This window comes from Letharia lupina, assembly GCF_014066315.1.
Source record: "Letharia lupina isolate WasteWater1 chromosome Unknown contig_21, whole genome shotgun sequence".
NCBI lineage: Eukaryota > Fungi > Ascomycota > Lecanoromycetes > Lecanorales > Parmeliaceae > Letharia > Letharia lupina.
Genome location: NW_023502990.1, coordinates 193,054 through 215,186, shown reverse-complemented (window position 1 = coordinate 215,186; position 22,133 = coordinate 193,054). Strand labels below are relative to the sequence as shown.

The window sequence follows — 22,133 nt, the reverse complement described above, 5'->3', positions numbered from 1 at the left end:
TTGGAGGGGTGTGGTGTTTTGGAGAGTGATTAAGCCGAGGTACAAATTCAAATTGCTGTTTAGGGTATGGTGGGTGGTTTGAGCCCTTAGCGCCGTATCTTCACAGAAAGGGGCTGTCCGTTCATTGGTTTCCCTTATTCTCTACCTGGACAATTCATACATGTAGACGAAAGAAGAAGAGTAACAATACAATTCACCAAACTCATCCATGTCAGTAGACAGACAATACCTCTGACTGTCTACCAATACAGAGCCACGACTCCGATTCATTCATTTGAAATCTATTTTCCGTCCCGTAGCCAATACCACCAAGCTCAAACGAAAATGAAGACCAGTCTATCGCCTATTACCCCCAGCCTACATTGAGCTCGATGACGACGGGGAGGAAGCCTGTAAGCTCGATGTGGAAGAGGAGCTGCTGGACGTGCTACTAGGAAATATCGAAGTCGATGTGGAGGACAATGTTGTACTGGGGGCCGAAAATAGGCTGCTGGCCGTGCTGCTATCGGAAGTCGAGCCTGTCGAGACGCTTGGCATGGGAAGAGGAGAGGCGCTGGAATGCCGCTGGATGTAAGTCATCCGCGAGCTGGGAACAGAGCTGAAAGCGGGAAGAAGAGACGCGCTGGAATGCCGCTGGATGTAAGTCATCCGCGAGCTGGAAACAGAGCTGGAAGCGGGAAGAAGGGAGGTGCTCGAATGCCGCTGGATCCATATCAGGCTCGAAGATGCCTGCGACGTAATCACGGTGGGTATGGGGGCGGATGCCGGTGTGGTAGTTCCAGGAACTGTGATGATTGCCTGAGACGACTCCGTTAATCACCGTGTACACAGAGGTCGTGGCAGACACCTTACTGGAGGCTCGTCCCCAACGCAGACCCCAATGCAGCAGCTAGGGAATTTCGTGAGCAAACCCTTCCTTACTCCTCAGAGTGTGTAGTCCGAAATTTGGAAGGGATACCATACCACACCCCACGAGCGAAGTCACGATCAGCAGCCTTCAGGTCAGCCAGCAAAGCGCACAGGTTGCTACCAAGTGGACATTCGACGTCTTGCCCTGCAAGCGCATTTGCACTATCTCGTTCATCCCTCTTTGACAATAGTGAAACGGTAGAACACCACCCCTGAGCAGGAGGGAAGCCAGCGAGGGGAAGGAAATGGTGATAGGCTGCCGTAGAGCAGACGGCTGGAGGAGCGGGAGAGGCCATTGCGAGCGCAATGGAGGGGGATAATGCACTTGTAGCTACAGGATGTCTGTAGTGTAGGACGAGCTCGCGGAAATTTGCTCCTCGAGCTGCGACAACTTGCGAATAGGAGAGGAATACGGCGAAGGGCGTGGAAGAGAAAAGCCCTGGAGGAAAGCCAAACCTTGATAGTTGAAGCCATTGGCTTCGGCGTCCTGTGCCTCCTTTGGTCAACCGTGTAAGCCATGAAAGCCATTGAGAAGGTTTGTGGGAGATATGGCGTCGTCAAATATGAGCTAAGAATGGGTCAACGGTGTGGAGCGGTGCTTGACTGATGACACAACAAGCAACGCTTCTGCCAAGTGCTCGTGGAATACCCGAAATAGAGTGCGCCCGCGCATAGGCATAGGCGGTAATGCTGATTTTCTATGCACTATGATATCTTGCCCATATATCCAACGTCATCGTGCGGAATGCTGCTAACGCCCATTATTCTTCGATCAGCATCCCAAGTATCAAACTCTGAATCACAAACTCATTCCCAACCACCCTCGTCTTCCCTTTCTTACCAGGAGGCCCATGTTCGCTGTCTCTACCACGCTTTCGTTTCTTGCCTGTCCCGTTTCCCCCAAACAGCTTCTCCTCAATCTCCAGCTCTTTGTTGTAGCTAAACACCCAGTCCCATGGCTCGCCCAAGGCTTGAGCGTCCGCCACTGCTTTCGCTGCTGATGCATCACTAATGGCCCTGGAAACTTTGCTGGCTCCGAGCGCGTGAGTGATCAGGGGATGTTGCTGCATGCTCTTCTCATGGCTCTTTTCCATGATGAGAAGAACAGAAGCGTCATTCAGCATCCTAGGTCTGTTTTCCACAATATCGGACAGAGTGGCTGTCTCAGCATCAAATGGATGCAGCACGCGTGAGCGCACGGCGCCGCCAAGGAACGACGATTCGCCTGATGGAAGCAGATACGGAGCCCAAGGTAGAATACGCTGCTTGGCCACACAATTTGTGATCCATCGAGTAGAGAGGCAAGGAATTCCAAGAGAAAGAGCTTGGATGAATTTGGCGGTGCGACAGTGTTTGTCTGCTATGAGGCAGGTGAAGCCAAGGTCTTTGGCGGCCGGTGTCAGATGAAAGGATGTATCAGCATTGGGATCGGCTGGACTGGTCGTACGAGGAAGAGCGGGTATGTGAAAAAGTTCGTCCAGGCCAGTGCTGAGAATATTACCACCGTTGGAAGTAACATGATTCTTGATTCGCTCGTGCTCATCGGCACGATCAATGTTGGTAATGGCGAAGGCCATGTTCCTGAAAATACCGTCGCTTGAATTGTTGCCGATGGCCGTTGAGCGAGCTTGGACCAGACTAGAAGCTTTGACGCGGCGAGTACGAGAAGACGGAGTGGAAGGCGTCGAGGGTCGCTCGGAGGGTGTCTGTAGCCCAGTCGAGATATGCGGCTTGTTTGACAGGTGCGTATATTGTCGGTCCTTGATGGCAGTCCACATCGTCTGAGTAAGGTAGACTAGCGTCAGGGGCACAGCGATTGGCGAGCTCTCCGCTTGTTCACCATCTATTGATAGCCGCTGCTTGGGAGACATCAAGACCGTGGCATTCCCGTAAACGTCTGTTTCAGGGAAAGCCGAATCCTTGGTGGGAGCAAGACGGCCACGACGGGAAGGTGTCGCTGGACCTCTAGTAACAGCGGAAATATGCTGATTATGTACTCCTTCGACAACATAATTCATTTTACGGGCCCCCGGGAGATCGACCTTCACAACGTCTCCGGGCAGTAATTCCAGTCTTTTGATGCCATACCCACCGATGACATCTATGGTGCCGTCTTCGAACCGGACACGATAGCGAGGCTCATCGCCGCCAATCGTCTCCAAGCATGTAGCAGGGTAGTAAGCAGGATTTGAGCCATTGAAATGTGCAAATACCCGGTTCGGCGCTGTCACGGCGCGCATATTGGCTGGGCCTTGATCAGTAGACGAAAAATTTGTATGTGAAGTGGCTAGTCGTTCAGGAACGCTGGCATTTCTAGCCGCAACAGTCTGAGGCTTGGTGACAAGTTGAGGAGTAGCAGACGGTTGAGCTTTGTTCGATACGGACGTCGCCCGTGTAGTCACCGCTGGCTTCGCAACCGGGGCACTCTTTGGCTCTGAGGTGTGATCCCCCTTGGTTGGAGCTTGCTTAATTATGACGGAGACGACTGAGCTTGGCCTGTCCGCTTCGGACGTTGGATAAGGGGTGATGGGAGAGATTGCCGAGGAACCGGGTGGATCTGAGCTGAATGACTGTAGCAGCGGAGAGCGAGGGGCTGGAGGTAGCTTGTTTGGCTCCTGATGTGCGACTTGCAGGGCAAGTTCTCGGCCGCCTCGTCGCCTTCTACTAGCCTGTACAATTGACCCGGAGCCACTAATGGCATTCTGAAACTCAATATCCTCATTGGTCAATATGTTGATGTCCAAGTCAACGTCTCCAATTACGTCTGGGGGGGTAGGATCGGCTGCGATCTCACTGATGGTCCTTGAGAGCCTTGTCTTGATTGGGGACACCTGTCTGCTCTGAGAAGCTTTCTGTATTCGCTGGGAGTGTGACTTGGAAGGCGACCCAGCCAGGTGTTCTTGTGCAGTTTCGAAAAGTGTAGAAGGCCGTGACTGCTCAGCGATAGAGTGGCTCGATGCTGCCTTTGATGCAGATTTGGGCGTGGTCCTTGGAGAAGGCATAGAATTTGAGATATCTCCTGCAGATTGGTTTTGAATGTGAACTGGCTTTGACGAGGGGCTCGTTTCAGGTATTGTGCTCTTAGCTGGCACTGAATTTGTCATTGGGAGATGGTAGCCCTTGGCTGGGCTGCTTTGCGGCGCTGAAGATGCAGGTTGCTCCTGCGTTGTCCGGGACGCAGGTTCCGGTCCTGGTAATTCTCTGCTCGGTCCTTCTAATCGTAGTGGTTCTGCAGATGCGTGCCGCAGCCCCCGGCTAAAATCTGCATTATCGTGCACACCTTTGAGAAGTATGGGACTACTTGGTAGATCCCCGGAACACTTATTTCCTTCAACTCTGCCTTCACATGAATTCGTAGCCTGCAATGCTCGTGACGACTGAGACTGCGGCACGAGGACCCGTGAGTCTAGGGAAGATTGAGGCCCGGTAAACGCTCTAGCATCCTTGGTTTTAGAAAGTTGCTCTGATTTAGCGCGGCCCTGAGACGTCTGCGAATCTGCAATGGCATCTGGCTGAGTTGCGCCTTCGATAGCTTTTTCGAGCTCCTGAGATCTGGTGTCTTGAGAGCTACTCTCCACATGCACCACTCTGCTTGTCTGAGATCCTCCTTTTGCTGTCCGTACATTCTGATGAGAAGGGCTAGGTTGTGAGATAACAACTTGTGATGTCGTGTGATGAGCTCTCGAGATCGTCCTTGGTACCTCAACATTCTCCTTGTTCTCTTCAGCCAGCTCATCCACGTCATCATAATCGTCAGTTTGAACCTCTTCTTCACGTTCCGTTTCATCTTCAGTAAGATTCCCCAGCGTATCTTCCATCGGCGCATCGTCGGAAATAACGACAGGCTTGCTAGCTTCTCTTCCAGCTTGACGCGTACCGACCCTGCTGGGCGTGTCTTTATTTCGTCCAGCTCGAACTCGGCTGTTACCACCTATCAGTGGACTAGCCCGCGCCGTTAGGCCGGCAAATTGGTTTTTGGCTTCTGTATCTATACGCCTCTGTTTTGACCTTCTTCGAAGCTGGGTATCTGCAGATCCAAAATCATCGTCGGACAGCTCATCAGGCGATAGAATTTCGGCGGCCTTCAAGGATCGAAGGTATCGCTCTCTCGCTTCTTGTGACTCTTTCATCGACACGTATGTAGTTTGCGGCTCGGTGACTGCACGGATTGTATTGAAGCGTGAAGGGTCAGCCGGTGACGAAAGTAAGCCTACTGTTGCTGAGCGCTGTATTATGTGCGTGTCTGGCGAAGGCCTCTCAGATAAACCATCAGATGGTATAATGTTCGTCAATGGTGAGGTCAGAGCCTGTGTAGCATTGAACAATTGGCTTGGGCCCATCAACCCATCCATACTCCCAATACCTCCTGCAAAAGGGTTCACTGGCAGACTGGGAGTAGTAGCACTCCCTTGGGACTCCATCTCAACCCCGCGTTTACGCTTCTTGCCATTTGTAGCAGGCGTCTTTGGTTGTTGAAAGCGTTTGGATTCCGGAAACAAATCTGCGCGAGTGTCTACTGCTTGCGATAAAGGATCGATATCATCGTCCTCATGATCTGCATCCGGGTGTTCGTTATCGATGAGAGATGGCTCCTCGAAGGCACCGAGAAGATCGATGTGGCCAGCCTCGCCTTCAAGTAGACTATGCAACGCGGCACTTTCTTCCAAAGTGTTATTTCCGTGGTTCTCTGATCCCTCTCTTGTCGCCAGCTGCTCCGTGCGCTTGCTAGCAAATTCCTTGTAGACAGACTGGGAGACCGGCTGGGTGTCGCCTTCAGACTGACTGTCTATTCCGAACATCTTGCTCCTTAAGGACTCGGGAATGGTGCTTGGCAGTTCAGGCTGGGAAGCAGAATGCCGCTGCCCACGGGTACTGGGGCCAGAAATACGACGTGCAGAGCATGGCTGAGTGTGTGTCGGGTAGTGAGGATGTGAATTGTGAGTGAGGTTTTGACCGAGGGCAGTCAATGATGTGTCTGCCTGAGGATGATGATTGCTTGGAGGCGCCGCGGTCGCCCGGGGCGAGTCGCGATCAGACTGTAGGGAATTCGGCGTCAGTTTTCTTGCATAGCCGCAGCGACAGGCATTGATGCATGGCTTGGCTCACCTGGTCATGGTTCAAATCGAGGGCAAACGCTTTCAACTGCGAAATATCAATACTATCAAGCTGGGTCTCCATGATGAGTGATCATCAATCCTTTGAAGAAGTGTGATGACTTTGTAGAAGTTGTTGAATACTTTAAGTGGTTCTCGTCGCGAACACATCAAAGACGCGCCACAGATCTCTAGCGCGATATATCAAGCGGAAAGCCCATCTTCTTGGCACGGAAGGATTTTAAAGGTGCCGATCATGTTACAGTGAACACTTTTAATTGGTGGTTAGATCCGCGCCGGACTGCCTAAGAAGACAGCGCTACAGGTGGTGTGTTCTTAAGGCGCTGTACAACATGTCTTGTCACCAAGTCATTATTGCAGCAGTGAATGAGGTGTCGACAATAAATTGGTGGCTTCTTTGCGAGACAGAAGGTCGCATCTGAAAAATTCACTACAAATGCGAAATTACAACACCCGCAAGGATTTGGAGCAGATGGCATGCTCACGGCGAAACCACTTTTATCACTAAGCGGTTACTACAGAGCAGATAAGACGCATGGAATCTTTGGGAGGCTGTCATAAGCCCTTTATTCGTAGCTGTTTCGTCTAACAAAGTGCGGTATGGAGGTGCTCTATGTACGCAAATCGCACAAAGAGATGCCGGAGAGTACTGGACCAAGAAAGGATCCCCTGACAACAGCAGCAACCATAGCCCCCAGACCTCCACTCTGCCTTGCCTCACCTTCAAGGCCGAATTAGCTCATGGAATGACCTGCTCCTTTACTTTTCGACATAGTTTTCGAAGTTACCCCTGCCTCTGAAACTGCCTCCAAGAACGACTATCTTTAAACTGAGAGGTGATTGTTGACGGTTTGAATATAGCAATTTGTTTCTATGATGTGGGCTCTGTTCAAATATACCAAGAGACCAATCATGCTGAATCTATTTCACTCAAATCGACTTATTCTTCGACCTCCTCTTCCTATCCGCTGGGCTTTCGTTGTGCGCAAATGGAAGCCAAAACAACGACAACAGCACCACTACAGCGAAGAACGGTACAGACGCATTCTGCCAGTCTCTCGGCCATTCCTTCAACCACAGCCCCCAAAAGACTATTGGTCCCGCCAAAATGAGCGTATGATACAACAACACCTTGTAGAAGGACACTGCGAATACGGCATTCAGTCCCCATGCTTCGTCTTTTTCTTCGTCTCGATCGACATCCCATTTGCGTCGACGCTTCGGAAGGCGTTCTAGGACTCGATACTTGCCGCAGTGATTGCGGCCTTTGCACTCATGAAAGATGCAGAGTAGGTCAAGCTGAGACTTGATGCATGCTTTGTTGCAGCCGTAGAAGTTTGCGTTGAAAACAGTACTCAATACAGGAGGATTTCGACTTGCGTGATACTCGTAGTCTCGATTTTCGGGCGATGGCACCTCCTCAGGGCCTGGCATGATTTCATTCGGATTCGCTTTGTGGAACTAAGCTCTTTCAGCCTTGTGCCTTGGGTTTATGGAGGGACTGCCAATCGATCATACCATTATGAAATCACAGGTATAGAACACCCATATCGATAAGACCCGCCGGAGGAAGCCACGGAGCTTCATATATTGCACACTCATCTCATCAAAGAAGCTATCGTCATCTTTGTAGATGGCGACATCGATTTGCGCGAGGCGGAGCCACGCACTTTGCAGACGCTTTGAGCCGTGTACTCCAAAAAGTACAAAGCCAGTCAAATCACTTGGCGGCACAATATCAACCTCGATACTCGTATCGGGTGTATGAATATCCTTCCCGGAATCCGCCTCGTCATCTGGTTGATCAGATGTGCCATTGTCGGAGACGGCTGGGGATGACCTCCCAACAGATGACTCTGATCCAGAGCTTCGGCTCGTACTTGTACCCGAGTTCTTTCCCGATGAAGAGGCAGACTGTTTACTCTTAACAGCCTTCGGTGATGGAGCAGGGCCAGTATTAGGAAGCACAGTCCAATGTTCGTGCCCCAAAACCTTCGAAGTTAATTAGCATGCCTGGATTGAGGCACCGTGGATGATGACTTACGCAATGCCACCGTAGCCTGATTTCGTCTTCTAGAAGCGGTCGGAAACTTGGACGGAGAGGCCACCAGTTCCATGTTTCTCCAGTCAAACGCTGCAACCACAGTTTCGCCGAGTTGACAAGATTGTGCTCCTTCCCATTCATCACATGCATGCGAAATTGACCCAAGTCCACAGGAAGGGTTTTGGGGGGTTCAAAGTGTTGTTGATCCATTTTCCCAGTCTGAGATGTAGGCTTGTCTTCCCTCTCGATTATGCTATCCACTATAACCCTAATTCGATGTCGCTCTGTCTAACTCCCCTTGGGCATCCTGAGGTTGGTTTTGGGTGGGGTCTTGATCAGATCCTCTCTTACTTTCACTCCGTCTACCAGGCCTTTGTAGTACCGAAGTAAAGTCGACCTTGGGGTTATCTCATGGTATACCTTGCTTTCATCCACATCGTTACTTGGCTCCGCAAAACTTTCGCCTTTCATTTGCTTAGTATAGGTGCATGCTGCCCTTCTCCCAGCCCGATCGCACGGTGTGCAAGCCGGCTTACTCTTGTCACATTTGACTTTCCTTGTACCACATCTCTGACAGGCGACGGCTGATACTTGCGACACCGTCGGCCCTGCAGTTACGGTCAGGCTGTGACGACCTTCTCCCTCAGTGCCGGTCGACTTCGCTCCGTAGCGTTCCCAAAACCTCCTGAGAGCCTGCTGCGCAATTTCATTGTCGCCAGAGACACCACAATAGTAGCTGAAGACGGCAAATCCCTCCGTGGAGAACACATATGTCGAGGGTTGCGCTTGAAGACGTTGCCATATGGCATCAATGCTTTGTCCAAGAAACACGGTCACGGCTGGATCGATGTCGCCATGCTGGTTCTGCTTAGCGATCTCGAGCGCTTTCGGTAACGTGAGTTCACTCGTCGAACTGGCCATTCTTTTTCCCATTTGTTTCTTTCATGTAGACCCCCGTGAGGAAATCTGGACCCAGGACGAGAGTGAGCATGCGACGCTGGCGATATCGACACCGTTGCCTTTCTATGAAAATGTCTCCAATCCGATCCATGAAGTAAGAGCCGTCGATGGCAGCTCACCTTCCAAGAAAACCATTCCGGAATATAATCTCAAGTAAGAGAAATTTCCTAACAAAAATTTACCCCGCCTGCCCTCAGGCTGCAGCCTCGTTCCTTCGAGGCGCTGTATTATATCATGCAGGTGCTGATAGGTCAGGTAGCGAGCACCATCTGGAAGCCTGCCCTCCCCACCTAAGTTTGTACGTAATCAGCAACAGCCATTGATTCCACCACCATGGGCAACCTCCACCAATCGTCGAAATTGAAGCCATACAAACCCGCCAAATAGGCCAATAGAGCCGATTTTCAGGTTCGAAATTCACTTGGTGAAAATGGCAACGGTGGAATCGATGGCTGTTGCTGACTACCCTTTCATTGAGGTAGGTAAGAGGATGCCTGATATTAAGCCTATAAAAGCCTAGTCACCACGCCAACGGGACCGAAAATATTGACTGCTGCCTACAGCAAAACTTCCAACACACGACAACTCCCAAACAGATCCACAGCTCCTGAACAACCCACCACAAGATCCTTGAAACCCTGTCACTCAACCCCCCACGCACCGACAGCAACCAAGCAACCAACCATGTCTTCCGAACCCTATTCCGGCCCCAGCGCCGCCCACATGCTCGCGACCCGCACCTTCGCCTCTTCGGTCACGTCCCAACACAACACCCCGAACGCCATCCTCGACGACGCCGAACTCGCGTTTCTCAAGGACTTCTCCGCGGATCCGTCTCGTAAGTATACCTGTATGAATATCACGAACTCGTCATCTATCCATCCATCTTTATCAAACCTTGACATCCTAACCCTCCCTTCCTTCCTTCCTTCCTGCCTTCCTTCCTTCTCCTCCACTTCCCCTCCATCCACGCCACTAACCCGCCGACCCGTCCGTCCTCCCGCAGGGAAAGATTCGCTCCTCTCCGCCCGCGGCATGGCCGACGCCGTCGGCGACCGACCGGGCGCGAAAGCCGCCGAGAAGGGGAGTTTGACGGGTGTGGTCGTCGCGCGGTGTGGGACGGCGGAGTCGGCGTTGGGGGAGGGCGATGTGGAGATGTTGAGGGGGTGGTTTGAGGGCGGGGGGGCGGGTGTTTGAGGGGTGGGTGGGTGACTTTGGATTCTGGGAGGATGAGAGTGGGGTGTAGGTGAAAGGGGAAAGGGCGATTTCACGGCTGGGAGGTTTGTGTTTGTGCTTTCGGTTAAGGCGACGGGATTGTGAGGGAGGAGCTGTTCCGTGGTGGAGAGGGGGTGTGAGCGATATGGTGAGTATTCTGTCTTTAGAAAAGCAGGTTGTACACAGCTCGCGTGGTCGAGCGACGGATGCTGCATGTGTGATTCTTGGAAACGGCCTTACTCTGATTCAATCAACTGAATTTCTCCTCGAAAAATAAGATACATGGTGACATTGCGTATGGGGCTTTCTTGATCGAGATGACAGCCTATTGCAAAGTTTGGCATCTTCGCTTGTTGCCCTCCCCCATCCAAATTTGTATGATGAGCCAATGGGGAGAAGAGAGTGAAAATAAGTTGACCATGATGCTGTATACCTCTGCTTGGTACTGTATTGATCTTGCGTAAGGGTGTATCCTCAGTATTCGCACTCCAGATACCGTTCCTCGTAACATGCGCTGCTCATCACTCCTGAACAACAACAATTGGAAAACCACTGCCATGCCTGTGCCGACCGCTCATCGCTACGCTCGAGATTCGCAAGCACCATCAATATATATCCTGAGTCACTTGCGAGACACTATTCATCCATGGTAAGCCGCACCATCTGTAGCCTGCCCACGAGGAGCGACTCCGATTTTTGGGGGATGTTCAAATCAGCCGTGTTGTAGAAGAACTCGCAATCCATGCGTTATGGAGGAATTGCCGACAGAAACTCGGTTGGGATGACGTGAACATGGCTGTCAACTTTGCTGGCGGTAGTACTCGCTGAAAATCCGTTTGAAATACCGGCCAGAGATTGATCCACAGTAACAGCATTAGCTTCATCAGGGAGGCCACTTTGCACTTCCGCCGCTGCACGCAGATTGTCTGAGTTCGCTTCGTGCTGTGGAGTCATGCTGATGAGCGATGTCACAGTGATGTAGAATGTGGCTGACAGATAGACGTTCGAAAAGGCAGCCAGGACGGTAATGTACAGCATGATGCATCCCAGAGTGGTGAAGAGGTCATAGACGACATGAGCCAAGCGTTTGAGAAGGATGGCGTAGGTTTCGACTACTGATTCCATGGGGTAATTGGTGGCGCCGTGAGGCAGCCTTGCTGTATGGCTGGTGGTGCGATAGAGATATGGGTGTCTGGAGAAGAAGAATCTTGGAAGACCGGGAGTCGTCGTTGGTGTGTCGAAGACGAAAGTCTGGATGAGATACAAGGGACATTTGCCGCAAGTCTCGCCAGCAGAGAGAATGGAGATCTCGCAACCTGGCATGTGCTCCTTCAACTTTGATCCGCTAGAGCCATTTTGACAGATGCCACTCCTCAGACGTCCTTTCCTTACTGGAGCGATACATCGTTCAATGTTCTTCCCACTTAAATTGATTCAGCGCCCATCTTTAATGCGCCCATTTAACTTCCCTTCAAGCCTTTCAGTGTCTCCTGCTGCCCATCCCATAATATCCAATTCGACAAACCGATCCTTAGCAGCCATGATGTTGAACCGCGACAACTCGATTTCTAAATCCCCAGGCGGCAGAATGACAAGCACATAGGTGTTATTCGTCAATCGCGCCAGGATCAAGTTGAACCGCGGTGCCTTGATGGCGATCTCAGCGAATGGATGGGATGCCGTTGACGAGTGGGTGTACTTCCTATCAGCTTTCCGTCAGCCTGAAACCCAAACAAACGAAGCGAAGTATAGAAGGAGCGGCCTACGAAAGCGAATGCTTAAACGTCTTGATGACATTGCTCAACCGTTCCTGGCGATCACTGTACGGGTTACGCTCGCCTAACTCACTTGTCACGTTCGTGACTGTCAGAAACGTTGCTCGTTCGAACAGTATAATCTCCTCTGCGCTTGTTTCCTTGGCTAGATCGTGCAGATACCCGTCTATGATGTGCAAATTGGGAACCAAAGATTTCACAATATCCCCCCACGCCTTGTACAAGCTCTGATCCCATATGGTCGTGCCATACACCTTCAAGCCTTTCCTAAAAACGCCGCTGTATTCTTGGATGGCGAAGGTACGGTCCTGGATCACTTGATCTCGGAATATGTTTTGCACGAGGTCGATTTTATGCACTAGGGCGAAGACGTGCGCGGAGGGGGAGTATTCGGCTAGTGCGGAGATGACGGCGGTGTAGGTGAGGAGATCGCGAGGGTTGTGGCCTTCGAAAGAGCGAGACTCGACGTCAAAGACGTAGATGAGGACGCCCACGTCGCTGAAGGTTTGAGATTTCTGCGATGTTAGGTAGGTCTCCGTGAAGGCGTCTTGTCTGTTCCATTCTTGCGCATTAGCGAGCGTTCAGCGCTCCAGATGTAGAGCAGGAAGATGCACGTAGCATTGCGATTTGGATGCATACCCTCCACAGTCCCAGAGGTTGAGTATAAGACTCCCAAGGAACTTGACTGTACTGTGCTCAACATCTATCGTTGCACCCAGGCGGCGAACATCTTTGGCGACATAATTGCTGAAGATGATACTGCGCATAGAGGACTTGCCAGAGCCAGACTTGCCCATCAGGAGGACTTTTTTCTTCTGGGGTTTCTTAAGGCTGTTCATGCTGGCAGCTTTTCACGCTTGTCAAGTAAAGGTATGGGGTGGCTTCGGTTGTTGGAGTGTGGAGAGGTTGAGATTTCTGGGGGGAAACGCAGACGTGTTCTTCGAGGGTATAGAGTATGATAGATGACTAGCATCGTCTTGTCTATACAGGCTGCTTGATCCAAGAAACTTTTCTGTTACGAAGCTTGGTTACAGACGTAGAAGAACACTTGTAAGGATTTAGGAACGATGGCGGGAGGCTTGGCGAAACAAGCTGACAGAAACGTGGCCCCCACTCGGAACTTTAGCAAGTGAACTAGCTAAGCAGGGATGGTGGGGGTGACAACGACATTAACTGTCAAGACGACTCAAGAGACTCGAATCTAGACCGCAATTGAAACACACACACATGCAGTCTCCTCATCAACAAAACCGGTCCGAGATCTTAGCATGAAGCAGCGGGATGCAAGAGCAGGATCTCGACAGCCGTCTTTTTTTCAAAATCAAGCAGCACTCACCCCATACCGCTGCATATTTCTGACCTACCTTAGTGTTCCTTTTTTTGGGTGAACGACTTGACGGATCCGAAGAGCGGGAAATTGTTTTTGGCTGTTGGAATATGGAAAGACAGTCCTGGAGAGTGAAGGCAGGCGGAAAGGCCTGGATGAGGTTGGAAAAGTCCTTGGGTTCGGGCGCGGTGCCGAGGGGGAAGGTGACAGTTTGTACGGGGGTTTTCTGGAAAGTGTCGTTTTATGTGCAAGGGAATTGTGTTTTATGCGTTCGATTCTGTTTACATACGATCCTTTGATAGAGAGATTCGATTTGTTCTCGTCGATACCCTCTGATGTCATGTGTATGAGAAAAGAAAAACGGATTTCTTCTCGTGGAAATTGGAGTTCTCTCTATGCATGACATTTGCTACACTCGCTGATGAAGCGTATGGTACTGCCTGACTGATTCAAAAGGTTCGTTGTCACCTGCCCGGTCACGATTGGACGCGCTGGATTCCCTGCCGCGGACTCTCTCACATGTAATGCTCTCTCACATGTAATGCTTCCCTCTCTCTACTATCCTGTTACTCCGTCCCAGCAACCCAGTCCTTTTGGTGCTTGTACTATCACGGGAAGCTTCTCGGACGGATCTTCCCATATTATACCATCGCATGAAAGACAGCAGCCGGAGAAACATAAGTGCAATCGTAGGGACACGCGAACGTGTTATCAGGGTAGGGTGGGTTGGTACGAGCAATATCTGTCCTGCTTAGAACAGCGGAGACGACACTGAGCGCGAGAAACGCAGATCTTCATGATGGTTTCTTGCAAAGCATCTATACAAAGAGACAAAGAGGAGGTTTCTGGGAGCTGTGCAGTGCCAGTACACCGGTTTGAGACCTTCGGGCAGCTTCGCTGCTCTGCTTTCCGTTGGTTATATAGCTACTCCGTGCAGGGGCAATTCTGAGGAGGAAGATGTGGATCAGAATGAGACACTACGTCTTGAAAAGAAAGTCATATAAGCAATTCTCGTTCTAGTCTTCCTGATCATCATCCGTGAGCTTGTTACGACGTCGCTATCCTTGCGGTGCTGTTGCTGTTGTGACTCTCAACAGATCGGACCTTGAATACGTCTCCCGTGCCGATCGTTATATTGTCATACTCCAACGTAATCTCCACCCCCTCAAATTTTCGATTTTCAAAGACGACAACGGAGATGAAAAGAAAGGCCTTTGATATCTGACCGCAATGCAAAGCTGCACCAAGGTAGTCGTCGACATGGAATGCAACGTTGCCGGAGAAACTGACCCCAGTGACAGACGCGCATCGAGCATTGGTTTCATATTGTGCCACGGTCGCTATTCCGTCTATCACCGAGCTATACAGTTCTTGGGCCGGGATAGAACTGCCGTCGAATCTCCAGGAGACGGAGAACCTGGGATCCTCAGGGTCGATTACGACGCCCGAGTTCTCTGCCACGCTCTTCGTGCTGCTGACAAGAGGAGGGTTGACCGTGTTGACCAAATCAGGCATTGTGCTGTTCGGATTCCCCAGGAGGGGAGGCTCAGGCAGCAACCCAGCACGCCCGATTCGCTGCCCGTCCAGCATGATCCTAGTAATGGCTGTGAAGAATCCAGGCCGTCGTTTGTACATGTCCAGAACGGTTTGGTGGTAAGCTAGAACGACGTGGCCAACTTGAAGCGTCGGGCCGTCAATGGTAGTGACAGCGAAAACTCTGTTGTCGAGCGCCCGGACAACCGGACCCGGGCGTTTTGGATCTATTTGGGCCGTCCATGATTGGTTGCTGAGTTCCCACATGAGGCTAATTACAGCGGTGTATACTCCGATCGGGCTGATTGGCTTGGACTCATCCCAGATTGTGTCCAATCCGTACCCGGGTGGAGCTGGAGGGATTGGTACACTGGGGTTTGGGCTTAGCCTTCTCTCTAGCTGTATAGGAAGATTGCATGTATACTAAACAGGGAGGGTCGGAAAGGTGCTGTGATTTCCAATCGCCACTGGCGGCAGCGTGAGGGTTTTGGTGAACGCCAGATCTCGTAGTATGAGCAGGAACGAGATCTTGAACGAGATGTTCATCTTGGGCATGTTACTGGGGCGTTGTTAACCACAAAAAGAGAAATCGAAGAAGGGTGGCATGTATGACTAGCATTTGAGTACGAAATACTCGAGAAACCAAGGACAGAAAGGCATTCTCTCTTGCGAAAGCCGCAAAAGCTTCGCGCAAGTGGTTCCAAGAGGCGAAAGATCCAGAACCTATCCAACGTGTTTGGGATTCAGTTCCATGCGCTGGACTCTTCAAGCGGATGTACATTAGTTATTTGGTCGAGTATCGTCATAGGCCAGAACATGGACTGATATTCTGAGAAGGGTCCTTGGCGGAAAAAACGTTGGCCAGACTTGGCTTCGGAGATGCCTGCATTTTCACATGACCTACCGCGTTTTGGGAGAAAGGCATCAAATTATCTAAGTACTACCAGTAGTATCATTATGAGAATTGAATGGCTCATCGATGAGAAACCCTACATCTTGCTTGCCCGTCAACGTCCCTAAGCAATGAATCATCAGAATGCGGAAACATCCTATGACATCTGCACGCCAGCCTTCTGACAAATCTGACCTCAGCAATAAATAAAATCAGCTTTCCACAGGTTTGTCGACGAGTATGCGCACATCTAGTGCATCAGAATACCGTGCCGTCGGACATTATCATGATAGGAGGTTCCTTGGTATTTGGCCTTGAGACCTCGGCCAATTCTCGTCCACCCTGTAGTCAACATTAGATCAGGTTCCAAGTAATCTCAAGTATCGTGCTTACCTTCCAACTCCCAGCCTCCAGCATCTGCGCCAGACTCAATTTGTCCGAGCCGGACAGCCCAAGGATTCCATTGACCTCAACCAGCAGGTCGTCCAGGAATCCGACCGTAACAGCCCGCCATTCCACAATTACATCATCATGTGTCGCGAATAGCGGTACGACCTCCATATTTGGCTGTCCCTTCACCATAGAATTTTCCCTGTATTGAGCTAATCCTCTGTTCGCATCTTTCTCCTTGAGCGTCAGAAGTCCCGTGTCGACCAGTAAACCCCCGTTCCTGTATTCTGGTAGCCCGGTCAGAAGCTCCGTACCGGCGAAATGGATGCCCATTACCCTTCTCATTGGAACCATCAGGGAGTAGCACAGCCATTGTGTGAGTTTGTGGAAGGGAACAATAGTCTCCCATGGAAGGCCGGGTGGCGATTGAGGCATGGAAGAGCAAGGCCAAGCATCACCGAGTGAGACTCCATCGATTTGTGTTCGTGACGAGGGCCAGACATTTGAGAGGCCGTTGATGAGGACTGTCCAGAGGGTGGGGACGGTGATGACTGGGACGGATGCGGCTTGTGTGGTGGGATGAGAAAGGAGGTAGTCTATGTTAGACTGTCAGTGTGGTCTAATCATCATGATCAGAAAGATGGTGTACCCAGCATATGCCCTGGTCTTCCTTCGGCGCCAAACAGCGCCGAATTCTTAAGAGCGTCACCGAGTCTCGATAGCAGCCCAGCTCTACCTTCCAGTCCTGCTATTGGATTGTACTCAGTCACTTGTAAACCTTTTGCCAGTTGTTGTACGCTCAATCGCTTCAGACCCAGGCTATCGACCTGACACGGTTCCTGCGTGTCGCTGCTGAAGTAGCCGGCCTTGAACATTTCCAGACTGGCGATGGCTAACCCTTCACTCCGCTTGTAGACCTTGCCCGACTCCTTTGATTTGTATGACCATAGTGTTCCGGCACCTGCGTCGAGTAAGACGGAAACGAGGAAGAGGTCGATGAGACGGCGGGTCTTCTCTTGTGCGTCGACTGTTTTGGGCCATGTTGCTATAAGTTGTTCGACTCGAGGTCGTCCACCCGCTTCGAAGTGTTGCCATCGGCCATGGGAAGGTATCTGGGAATAGTCTGGGGCGTAGTCCCTCTATAGTGGGGTCTGTCAGTCGGGGAATGAAGGGTGGTAGATTTTTGTCCCACCTTGATGATCGAAACCAAATAGTTGGCAGTCTCACCAAACTTGCTGCCATCGACATCGAAATGAGCGAGTTGATTTCTCTTCGCACGTTGATATATGAGTTGACACCTAGCTCTGACGGCCCATATGCTCCTAAGGTAAGCTGCAGGATCCAGGGTGGGGTCGGGAGGAGCGGGTAGAGTGACGTCGAGCGCTGAAGGAGAAACAAAAGGCGAATTCTTATGGGATGCCTGGGTAGGTGGTGGCGACTTCAAGCTACTGCTGTTGAATCCCGAATCCATGATTTCGCCATTGCTGGGGATTTTGGCGCTTTTGCGGTTGAAGATACGCATAGTTTAAGCGAACTCCCGAGGGTGGTGGGGGGTTTGGGGGGGTGGAAGAGTGTCTCACCCAGCCCCAACTTCCTATGATGGTGGTGGTGGTGGTGTGTGTGCTTACTCAATGCTGCAGATGCAGGTCGGATGTTTTGTTTGGAAGAGCTTGGTAGATTTTGAGAGGAGCCTTGTCTCTCTTTCCATGCCTAAAGTAAGGTAAAGTAAAGTAAAGTAAAGTAAAGTAAAGTATTGCCTTCTGTTGGGGGTGGAGCACCGGAGCGAGAAGCGAGAAGCGAGATAGGAGGAAGGTTTACTTTAATGCTTAATTCCAGCACGGAGGAAGAAAAGGCTCGGCCTCCTTTCGGCTCGCATTGACTTTCTTGGGACCTCATGGCCTTGGCTCTGGTTCGCACGCTCATGCAGGTACCACCACCGGCACATTTCCCGTCCGGACGAATGACAAGGAAGAGATCTGGACACGCTGTGGGCACCGGACAGTACTCCTTGGTGCCTTCACTTAGGCTACAAATCGACGGATCATTGACTCCAGGGACCAACGGCTCGGGCACACCTCCCCGGCGCCAGTGGCATTGGGGGCCATCTCCATCTCTACCTCGCCAATGACAGTCCTTATGGCTCAATGCACCTGCTCTAATTGGTCTAGGGGACTGTGACGGGGACAGCGTGCCGAGCCATACGAACCAAGTCCCTGCCGCAATTTCTCCGCTGCTGCTCTAGTCTATCTTATACGAGAAATTGACCCTGTGAACGGGATTCCCCCCCCCCAACCCCTTTTCAAGCCTTTGCAATCTACTGCCGGTCATGCACACATGCCTTTCTCTCCGTCATCATTTCGGAAGGAAACCCTCTCTCAACATGCTCATTCCTATACTTAAATGTCTTGTTAAAGGCAGGGAACAGACATTGTTCAAGATCAATGTGTGGAAAAAGCTGATGAGTTCCAGTGTCAGAGGAAGTATGGTATCTAATCTACACAGTCTCCGTGCGGTTCCCACTAGCCTTGTGGGCATCACCTTGCACGTGTGGCCATGGACCCTTTCGTACAGTGTCGTCCACAGCTGAGTTGCTCTTAGAGGCGTTCAATTGGTGACTAGACTATTTCTTGGAAATTGAATAATCACGCTGAAGTGCCTGGCCCACCCACAGCCCCTGCCGTTGCGTTCAGAAAGTTTCAGGGTATCACTCCTCTTGGAATCATCCTATCAATAGGTGCACTCGTACTGAACACCAAGATGGCCATCGCCTGTTGCCTGCCTATTGAAGGTCATTTGCTGTCTGAAAATTTGGATAATCCAAAAGACCACTCAAGGTTTACTTACCAACTGCTGCCCAACCAACCTCTTTCCTCATTCCCAGACAACCCGTTCTCACAGCGATGATGGGGCTACGAAAGTCAACAAAGCGCCCTAGATCTGACCGCGGAAACGGTCCTGGAGGTTCGGTCGGCAAGATTCCTATTGGGATGTCCGCAAGATTGGCGAGCGCAACTGTACATGATTCTGATCAAAGCCTTGTGAGCGACATGGCTTTATCTTCAAGTTGGACGTTTGACTCACTCATAATATATCGTCTTGGGGTAGCCATCTTGGGTACATCTGGGTGCGAAGGCGTAACTCCTGGGTGGAGAAACTCGAACTCAGTATTCTTGTACAGTGCGAAGTCTGAACTCAGAAATCTTCGCCACGCTTGGAAGCAGTTATCCTTGAACTCGGAATCATAACCGGTACTTCCGACCCATATCAGAGACGAGGTGCACCGCTCCATCGTGGATTGATCCGACACATTCAAAGATAGGGTAGAGAGTGTGTCCGGGCTGCCGAGTGCTGGGTTCAGCGGGAGAACAACACCGGCGGCACCGACGATCAAACAGACGGTGAGAAAGCAGCAACAGTCGGAAAAGGAAGGTACACCCATTCTTTAGACTCTCTACGGCATAGACCCAAAGTGAGTATAGATGGCAAACGAAAACATGGGCACGTTGGGGGAAATACGGATCTATTCTATGAGAGCGGATAACGCAGGGCGGATACTTCCCAAGCTCTCTGGAATACGCGCGACTGTTCCCGATTTCCGTAAAGCGTTATATGCGTCCGTCCATCACTCGAATTACCATCAACGGGGAGCATCGCTGATGTGGAAGAGGCAGTGACGGGGTAAATAGCCGTTTCATGCGAATCTCGTTGTTAGATAGCAAGGCACTATAGATGATGCCTTTTACGTAAATCTATCTTCTAGAAGTATGCCCGGTCGCGCCACCCTTTGTGTCGCACTTCCTTTGGAAATATCAGAGCGTAGCGGCGACCAGTGAGGCCCCGATTCAAGTGTACGTTTACTCCATTGTCCTTCCTCGAGGGCACTTACGATTATGCACGTACAATATTACTCCTCTTTCTCCTCGAAGCGTGTCACACTTTGACAACCCAACACAACCGCGCCTCTCGACCCCTTCTTCCTCAACAACCGTACAACGAGCCGGACACTCGTACGTATCCACCCAAAGCAAATTCAACACAGCTTGAGTCTTCGAGGGGACCGAGCTCGAATCGGAATCGTGTCTTCTGAACGCGTTGAACGCACAACAGACACGGGCGCTACGGGACTGCAAAGAGAAGATCCTCTATCAAGAGTTATACGGCCTCCATAGATCTGATATCGCTAATGCCATCACGCCCTCCACTTCCGATGAAACTTTTGGGGGGCGCTTTGCCATGTGGGCAATCCGGACGGGTGTTTTAACTATGGATGCTGAGAATAGATACGGATCACTTGAAGTCGGTATACTCTGGCACAAGAAGGGGATTGGTTGGGTTTTGAATTATTTGGGTCCAAAGTCAACGGTATTGATGGTCGACTGGGAAAGTAAGAGCCACAACGCTACTATCGACGGTAGACAAGGTTTGGCACCAAGCAGCGTCGTCAATATCACCAACAATGTTGGCGCTATAGACGAGTCACGAGTGAAGGTAATCTGGAAACCATTCGACGTGGATTTTTCAAGCCTCTACGACGTCTTCATCTTCATCATAAAGTCTCTGGCCGTTCTTGCCGCGCATGTTACTTCCGATCGCGTGGAGAAGTGACATGTTTGACTGGATACAGTGAGGGAGAGGATAGGCATCGACCGTATGAAGCGCCCTGGGACGCCGTTCTTGAATTCCAGTGGATCATAATAGCATTGGTGCGTATTGCTGGGTATGTGCGGAGAAAGGGACGGTCATGCTAGGTGTGGACTTGGATTTCCCTCGTCGATGTGCCTGTTGCGTGGGAATCTTTTGGCAGACATCAGGGATGGACGAGTCCCTTCAGCCAGTGTTGCGATTCAATCTGACATTGAGTTGATATAGTGTCCCATTCTTAGAGGAGAAAAAGGTCCACGAAACTCGTAAGGCTTGTCAACGAGGTGAAGCGTCGTGGGTAGCCGCTTATTCGTCATGTAATATAGTCAGTGAATACAGTAAAGGCGTCTCTTCTGGGCAGGATGTGCATTCATCTCGTCTGCTGGACCACTCCACTCACCCCAAAATATTTTAAGAGTGCCAGGCGAGGGAGAGCATCAACCAACAGCGTGCTGGTCGCCCTGCCGCATTACACAGCTCGCTCGCGAAGAGCCGCAGCCCTGGGAGCTCCCAATTCACCTGGGGCCAAATTTCTGTCTTCTTTTCCTGCCAAAAGTCTATTGAAGAATTTCCCCCAAACCCCAAGGCTCGAAGCCTGAGTTCGATTGAAAGAGCATGTAGCGAAAGTCGGGCATAGAGGGGGAGATGAGGCGGGTGGCAATTCTGAAGATTTTAGGGTCTCCACTGAGGTGGACGTCGCTGAATTCGCAGCTCTAAAATCCTAGAGGCTTCCGTCTTTCCATTGGGCACACTTTTGTGGGTATCACCAGAATAAATTGACTGTTGATCTCAAGGATCTCGTAATGTAGGGTGTTTGAAGCAGGAAGAATGATCCACTGGGCTTACAAGGACGGTCATCCAGGGATCGTTTCGTTACGTGGTGCGAATGAAATGTACCTTATATGAACGGTGAATAGTATCTTACCTCAGTACCTCCGGCATTTGAAGTGAAGGCGAACGCGACCGAGCAATGTACCAACTTATCAGTCCAGGCTGCCTAGTGTGATGGGTGCAGGGAGGGTGATGCTGGAGTTAATTCAAAAGTATAGTGAATGAAAGCTTGTAGCGTCAGTGATTGTGGAATTAGTTTCGGCTGCTTCTGCTTCTGTTTATATGGCAAATTTGAACTCTGCCGACTTGCTGATCCAGGGCACAGCTTCAGGGTTTGGGGAAACTGTCTACCTCCGCCTCCCTACCTACCCATGCGGCCTCGTCCACGTCCTGATATCGTGCCCAAACTCTTCACAGGTGCTAGAACATCTCCCTCAAGCTCAGACCGCATGTGTATCCGAGGCACGTCCTGCTTCAAAGTATTGATACTGTTGATTAGATA

The 22,133-nt window shown here is 50.9% G+C and overlaps 7 protein-coding genes across 7 annotated transcripts; 1 reads left to right on the top strand and 6 right to left on the bottom strand.

Moving 5' to 3' along the window:
- Positions 1-1,670: 1,670 nt before the first annotated feature.
- HO133_005321 (uncharacterized protein) lies at positions 1,671-6,087 on the bottom strand (the record flags this gene model as incomplete). The annotated part of the gene is made up of 2 exons (XM_037296231.1): positions 1,671-5,945; positions 6,016-6,087. 2 exons carry the CDS (start codon positions 6,085-6,087, stop codon positions 1,671-1,673), a joined length of 4,347 nt encoding a protein of 1,448 aa, XP_037148213.1.
- Positions 6,088-6,953: 866 nt separating this feature from the next.
- Positions 6,954-8,988, bottom strand: HO133_005320 (uncharacterized protein; the record flags this gene model as incomplete). The annotated part of the gene is made up of 4 exons (XM_037296230.1): positions 6,954-7,484; positions 7,542-8,015; positions 8,068-8,327; positions 8,361-8,988. 4 exons carry the CDS (start codon positions 8,986-8,988, stop codon positions 6,954-6,956), a joined length of 1,893 nt encoding a protein of 630 aa, XP_037148212.1.
- A 723-nt stretch (positions 8,989-9,711) lies between these two features.
- Positions 9,712-10,224, top strand: HO133_005319 (uncharacterized protein; the record flags this gene model as incomplete). The annotated part of the gene is made up of 2 exons (XM_037296229.1): positions 9,712-9,865; positions 10,034-10,224. The coding sequence occupies 2 exons, from the start codon at positions 9,712-9,714 to the stop codon at positions 10,222-10,224; spliced, it is 345 nt and encodes a 114-aa protein (XP_037148211.1).
- A 765-nt stretch (positions 10,225-10,989) lies between these two features.
- Positions 10,990-12,856, bottom strand: HO133_005318 (uncharacterized protein; the record flags this gene model as incomplete). The annotated part of the gene is made up of 4 exons (XM_037296228.1): positions 10,990-11,587; positions 11,768-11,944; positions 12,009-12,569; positions 12,657-12,856. 4 exons carry the CDS (start codon positions 12,854-12,856, stop codon positions 10,990-10,992), a joined length of 1,536 nt encoding a protein of 511 aa, XP_037148210.1.
- Positions 12,857-14,391: 1,535 nt separating this feature from the next.
- Positions 14,392-15,432, bottom strand: HO133_005317 (uncharacterized protein; the record flags this gene model as incomplete). Its single annotated transcript, XM_037296227.1, has 2 exons — positions 14,392-15,247; positions 15,302-15,432. The coding sequence occupies 2 exons, from the start codon at positions 15,430-15,432 to the stop codon at positions 14,392-14,394; spliced, it is 987 nt and encodes a 328-aa protein (XP_037148209.1).
- Positions 15,433-16,027: 595 nt separating this feature from the next.
- Positions 16,028-17,681, bottom strand: HO133_005316 (uncharacterized protein; the record flags this gene model as incomplete). The annotated part of the gene is made up of 4 exons (XM_037296226.1): positions 16,028-16,111; positions 16,163-16,755; positions 16,809-17,298; positions 17,352-17,681. The coding sequence occupies 4 exons, from the start codon at positions 17,679-17,681 to the stop codon at positions 16,028-16,030; spliced, it is 1,497 nt and encodes a 498-aa protein (XP_037148208.1).
- Positions 17,682-18,855: 1,174 nt separating this feature from the next.
- On the bottom strand, positions 18,856-19,448 carry HO133_005315 (uncharacterized protein; the record flags this gene model as incomplete). The annotated part of the gene is made up of 3 exons (XM_037296225.1): positions 18,856-18,938; positions 19,004-19,183; positions 19,241-19,448. 3 exons carry the CDS (start codon positions 19,446-19,448, stop codon positions 18,856-18,858), a joined length of 471 nt encoding a protein of 156 aa, XP_037148207.1.
- Between the last annotated feature and the right edge of the window lie 2,685 nt (positions 19,449-22,133).